The 6,902-nt window shown below is 34.3% G+C and overlaps 1 protein-coding gene across 1 annotated transcript; it reads right to left on the bottom strand.

Moving 5' to 3' along the window:
* Positions 1–1,228: 1,228 nt before the first annotated feature.
* Positions 1,229–2,173, bottom strand: LOC138163533 (olfactory receptor 5D18-like). Its single transcript, XM_069090985.1, has one exon. The coding sequence runs from the start codon at positions 2,171–2,173 to the stop codon at positions 1,229–1,231; it is 945 nt and encodes a 314-aa protein (XP_068947086.1).
* Positions 2,174–6,902: the final 4,729 nt, after the last annotated feature.

The following is a 6,902-nucleotide window of genomic DNA, read 5'->3' as shown; positions in this document are numbered from 1 at the left end:
ATCCACATTGTTTTTCAACCCTTGGGAACACCTCCTCTTCGAAGAGCATTTAAACTGTATCCCCACCACCATTAGGGATCTTTGGTCTAAAAGAGATGGCCAAATGACCATCCATTTATCAATAACCTGCTGGCCTTATTGATAAAATATAAATATATAAATAATAGATAATAGATAAATAAAAAAATATAATATATATAAAAATATAAATAAAATCAAATTAAATCACCCAGAAACTATGTCTCTCAAACTTTTAACTGTCACACTTGCCTGAATAAATTGAATATATTGAAAATAATTTGGTCTTGTTTAATGCTTTGCAGTCATCATTAAAAGTATCCATCAGTTCCTATGTAATTATTTATAATTGCTACAACTATAATATTTCAGAACCTATCTGTACATTTATGCAAAGGAATGGATGTGCACATAGTACTCATACACATACCCACATATATCTGTAAAAAATACACAGCAATGGGGGAGAAGTGATTAGAAAACGCTTCATCTTTAGAAGATGAGGCAGGATTTATTCTACTGAAGTTTAATGGAAGTTAAAAGTATTAAAAGGCAGAGCTGAGGAAGTAACCCATCTCAGAAAAGAGGGCTACCCTCCCCCAATATTTTCAGAAAACATTGCATTTCCATGCAGTAGTTTAGCACTGTACTGAATTATATTACCCTAATGGTGTGTCTGCATGTTTAGTGATCACTCTTCTCCTCCCTGACCATTAATGGTCACTTCTCATTTTCTTATTTTCTAGCAGAACTTCTCCCAACTTCAAAACATTCACCAACTACTAGATATATGTTAGGAAGGTCTGAACAGAACCAAGGAAAACCAGATGTTCAAAAATAGTAAATTAATAAGATCATTGTATTTCGCCTGTTACTGTAAGGAGATAAGCTTTATGATAATGGGATGGAGGCCAATGTACCCTACACGGTAAACAGTAATAGACTTAGAGTGATTTTTTTTCTTTTCAGTTTTCACACTCTATTTTCACTTAGGCATGGAACAGTACAACAGGTTTGAGGGAGCTAAAAGTCTAAACACCAGATGAGTATAAGAGCTTTTGATTGTATTCCTTGCTCATTTAAGGGAATGGAGCCATCAATTATGACAATATTTAAGGAGCAGATGTTGTTGTTTAGTTGTTAGTGTTGTAATTGCTGTTCCTGTGATAGTTGTCGTGGTGCTTGCGATGATGATGAAGTTGGTAATGATTTAATGAGAAATCATTTTTTTGTCCATTAAATTTCTGAGTGTTTCCTTCACATCATTGTTCCTCAGACTGTATATTAGGGGGTTCAGCATGGGGATGACCACTGTATAGAAAACAGAGCCCACTTTGATGGTGAACCAGGAACTTTTACTATTGGGTACACAGTAGAGGAAAAGGACTGTTCCATAGAAGATTCCAACAGCTGTCAGGTGAGAGGCACAAGTGGAGAAGGCCTTATACTTTGCCCTCGCAGAATGCATCTTCATGAGAGTTATAACAACAAAAATATAGGAAGTGAATATGACCATGAGTGTGCTCAACATATTAAAATTGGCAACGATAAAAAGTATCATCTCACTAAAGTGCTTATCAGAGCAGGAGGCAGAGAGTATGCCAGAATACTCACAGACAAAATTATTAATAATGTTAGTTCCACAAAAAGATAATACAAGGAGAGAGTAGGTGAAAAGCAGAGAGAAGAGAATGCCCCAGGAGTAAGCTGCAGCCATCAGCAGGGCACAATGTTTCTCAGACATGATAACCATATATAAAAGGGGATTACAAATGGCCACAAAGCGGTCATATGCCATCACTGCTAACATGAAGGTGTCAGTCAAAGCACAGTTACCAGTAAAGAAGAATTGTGTGATGCAACTAGGTATAGATATTGTCCTGTCTTTTGAAACTAAGCTTTCCAACAGCTTTGGTGTAACAGCAGTGGAGTAACAGAAATCAACAAAAGACAAGTGTTTAAGGAAAAAATACATTGGGGTGTGTAATTTGGGGTTCGTTATAATGATTGCAATCATACCAAGATTCCCCATCACGGCAATCATATAGATGGCCAAGAAAAGCAGAAAGAGGAGAACTTGAAATTCTGGGTAGTCAGAGAATCCCAAGAGAATAAATATGACTGCAGTACTCTGATTTCTGTCAGAGATCATCATGGCTAAAGTCGAAAGGAAATTGGAAATAAAGCCTGAAAAACAATAATGAGGACACAAGAATTAAGAAGAAAATGGATTTACATAAATAATAACAATTAAAAGGATTTGATTGTTTCCTTGACGAAAGGGAAAGTTTTCTAACGAATGAAAGGTCAAACTAGAAGTAAGATAGCCCCAGATTCTTATCTTGTCTCTGATACACGTTATTCTGTGACCTTATATTAATCACTTAACTTTTTGGTGGCCCAGATAACTCACTAATACTCCAAGTTCAGTTCAGATGCCCATCTACTTTAGAAGTTTATTTCACAATGAAAGCTATTTAAGGCAAAGACATTAGAGATCTCTACAAAAATATATACTATTTATTGAAAACCCAAATCAGAATTTGAGAGTAATTCATAAAGATGGATGAGGAAAAGGGGAAATAAGATGGACTCATACTTTATAGGAGAAGAGAGGAAAGGAGATGAGAAGGATGGCTGAGTGCTGACTTGGAATAGATGATAGTGACAGGATCTAAGCTTCTGAGCATATTCATATAAGACCAGAAATGGGAGCACTTTCCAAATATTGAAAATTCTGAATGAAAAATATCTAAAAATAAGTTTATTTTTTAACACCTGTTTTCAAACAGGAATAACACAAAATAATTTTATACTCTAATTTTTATTCCTTTTCAATTTTTCCCTATTCACCTTCTAGAAATCCTACATGCAATCTTTTACTTGCATAAATATATCTCATTTAACTTAGTTTCCCAAAATTCTATATATTACCATTTACACTTTCTTTTGTCTTTCTCCTCCATGTATGTTTCTTTCTGTTTTTTTTTTCTCTTCTTAGTGAATTATGTGATTTCCTGCCATGGTGTGAGTCCTATAGGAAACACTTTATATACACTTCATGTTATATTTATTTTATAGTTATATTTACACAATTTTACATTTTATAATTATATTTATATATACTTCCATGTTATCCTGAGATATAAAGAATGAAGAAAATAGCCTCCTTTGACCTGTTAAAATATATTCGCATTAATGTTGAATATGTTCCCTGAATGCACATGAATCTGAGAACTCCTCTATGAAGACATATGATTAAGGAAGTTTAAAAAAATGAGTCAGGAAGTCACACTACAGAAATAAAGTCAATTAGCCACCAATTTAGTCTTTTATTTGAATCCTTCTCTACCTTATTGGCATTTCATATCTAAAAATTTTATTTTTACTAATATAATTCTGATAGTTAAAAACCTTCCTTTATTTATAGTGTTGGACAAAGGTAATGTCTAGGTAGTAAAAAATGAGATGATCCCTGCCTAGAAGAAACCTATTCCCTACTGGTTTTGTTCTTGCTTTTCAATTTTGACATATCCCAGAATAGATTTAGTCCAAATTATAAAATTATGGGAAGAAATAAGAGACCTAGGCCCATTTCCTGGAGATAGGATAAATGGAGCACAGATGAAAAAAAAATCATGTGGAGCTTCAGAAGATGGTGAGTCAGAAACCTGAGCTCATGACATCTTTATCTGAGGATTGATGGAAGAAAAAACTTTGTTTTTATGTGGTTCAGTCTCTGTACCAAACTATTTGAAAAGCTAAAGACAGTAATCAGCTCAATTCCCTGACATTCAAGTCTTGTTTTAATTTAAGCAGCACATACTTCCACAACCTTATCTTCATAATGTTTTTCTAAATGAAGTTATTGTTTCAGCCAAAGTATACTAATAATTCACTGAAATACAGCATGGATTCCCTCCTTCCTGCTTTTACTCATACAATTGTGCCTGCCTGAAATGCCCTCACTCTTCATGCCCTGTTTCCTTCAGGGTGTGTTCTAGTTTGCCTCTTTTACAAGTGTCCTCTTAGTAGCTAGCCTTAATGGCTGCGCTTTCTCATAAAACTAATTACCCAGTTTATCTATAAGAATCCATGGACATTTAGCATATAGTCTCTCATCTCAGCATTTGTTTTTTTTTATCCCATTGTGCATATCTGTTCTTTCTTCCCCCATGGACTGGGAGTTCTTGAATTCAGAGGTTGACATTCTCTAGCACCCTTGGCACTTAGCACAGTGCTCTTTGAATGATAATTATCCACTAAAATTACAATGATCATAGTAAAAATAATGTTTTTTGAGTATTACCTACCTCCTTTGCCTGGCAGATGTTTTCAGATCAAAGAATTTGCAAGGATTTTCTAGTACCAATGCTTATTTCTAAAAAAGAAATAGAAGGGATTTTCTAGGCACATCTAATATGATCACCCGTTTATGGATGGTTGTTTCCTTGATCCATGGGCCAATGAATGCTGAGCTTGGACATGGTAGCACACATTGGTCCTCCTGCCAAATTTGATCAGACTCAGAATTGTCAGTAATGGGTAGGTATGTTCTAAAAAAAATAGAAATGTAAGTAATTTTTTGAACTGACTTCACCAAGACAATTATGGCCTCTCCATATCAAAGCAAAACTCAGACCAAGAGACACCTATTGCTATTATCCAAGTAACCTGAGTATAAGATGGATACACTCAGTATTACTTCTAGCTCAAAAAAAACATTGCAATACAGATGCCAGAGAGTAATAACCTTGCCTGGCCATGGCCCAAGCAAATAATCAAAGGAAATTCTGCCTTTAGGGAATAGTATTCCCATGAAATCACAGGGGATAGTTACTGTCAGTTTATTTTCCATTGATATTATTTTTTATTGACTGAACTCTCTTTTATTACTTCTAATGAAGAAGTCTCCTAAGATGAAGTAACAGGAGATATTTTTTCTAAAATAATGTAAATATTCATATAACTCAATAATTGACCCACAGGGGGTTGGATGGTGACTGTCCAGAAAATAATTCTGTGCAGAGGAATTCCAAAACAGTGTAACAGACTGGGTTTAATGTAATTACTTAGAATTAATATAAATAATAGAATTAATATAAATAATAGAATTAATAGAAAATAGAATTACTTCCTAGCTTGTTTTGGCCTATTGCTTGACTGGTTTCCTTTAAGTTGCACTTAAAATCCTATTTTCTACAGAAGCTTTTCCTGATTCCCCTTTAATGTTATTCCTTTATTCCCTTTAATCATGTCCAATTCATCATACATAAAATATGTATGTATATATGATAAATGTATATGATACATATAATAAATATAAGTAACATAATATTATATACATATAATTTATACACATGTAAATTTTACTTATTTTTATGATTTCTCCTTACATCACACCATCTTCTTTAAATCAAGGTCTTTTTTTCATTCTATCTTTCTATTTCTAGTGCTTAGTATAGTAATTGACACTTAATAGTACTTTACATTTACATAACATTTACTACATTCCACAAACTTTGCAAAGCAGTTTATACATATTATCACATTTGGTTCTCATAACAATCATGAGAAATATGTGCTATTATTATCCCCATTTTAAAGATGGGAAAACTCAGGCAAAGACCATTAAATGACTTAACTATGGTCATAAAACTAGTAAATATACTAGGTCACTTTTGAACTCTGATCTTCCTGACTCTAGGCCCATAATGTTATTTATTAGTGACTCTTAGTTTGATATTTATTAACTCTTAGATTGGCATGAGGTATGAGTGAAATCAAAATAGATTTCAGAGCCAGTGAAAGACCCAAACCAAATCATAACTCACATTGAAATGATAATTTCCATTTTCATAGAAACTTAAAGTGTGCCCCTTACTTCCTTAGTAATAATTATTGAAGGAGCTTGGATTAGCCCCAATCATCCAAGTATGTGGCTAAGTCTCACACTCCTTCATTGCTAGGGGATAAACATGTCCACTCTGACAATCAAGAGAACAGCGGATTCAATAACGGTAAACAATCAAACTTTAATTACTTAAACACATATTTATTAAGCAGATATAGCACTGAACATTGAGAAAGAGTGACAATTTTGGATAAGACCTCAATTTTCACAGGAAGCCTACCATCTCATAGCATCATGATAGTAAAATAAATTCCCATTTGTCTGTTGTTTTAAGTTTTATGAGGAACTTTCTCCATAAAATATCCTGTAAAATGAGATAGTATGCATCATTCTAGGTTTTTTCATAAGGAAAAGTTAGCGGTTCAGAAAGGTGATGATTTATCCATAGTCACAAAGTTGTTAAATGATCTCCGCAGGGACAAAGTCCCCCTCCTCCCCCCCCCCCCCCACACAAGTTCTGCTTCCCCTTTCAGTTTAAGAAGTAAAAACAAATAAGCCCAAAGGGCTATAAAATGTGCATGCCCTTTGACCCAGCAATATCACTTCTAGGGCTGTATCCCAAAGAGATCATGAAAATGAGAAAAGGACCCATATGTATAAAAGTATTCATAGTAGTTCTTTTTGTCTTGGTAAAGTATTGGAAATTGAGGGGATGCCCATCAATTGGGAAATGACTGAACAAATTATGATATATGTATGTAATGGAATATGATTGTGTTATAAGAAATGATGAGCAGATGGACGTCAGAAAAAACTGGAAAGTTTAATGAGAATTTATGCAGAGTGAGGGCAGAAGAACCAGGAGAACATTGGACATAGTTAAAGACACACTGTGTGATGACGAACTTTGACAGACTTGGCTCTTCTCAGCAATGCGAGGTTGTTAGACAACTCCAAAAGGCTCACGATGTGAATGCTTCCACCTAGCACCTCTCTCTCTCTCTCTCTCTCTCTCTCTCTCTCTCTCTCT

This window comes from Petaurus breviceps, unplaced genomic scaffold, assembly GCF_028583685.1.
Source record: "Petaurus breviceps papuanus isolate PSGF00001 unplaced genomic scaffold, PetGlider_PUasm1.0 188, whole genome shotgun sequence".
Classification (NCBI taxonomy): Eukaryota; Metazoa; Chordata; class Mammalia; order Diprotodontia; family Petauridae; genus Petaurus; species Petaurus breviceps.
Note: the sequence above shows the minus strand (reverse complement) of the source record. Positions and strands in the feature narration are given on the sequence as shown.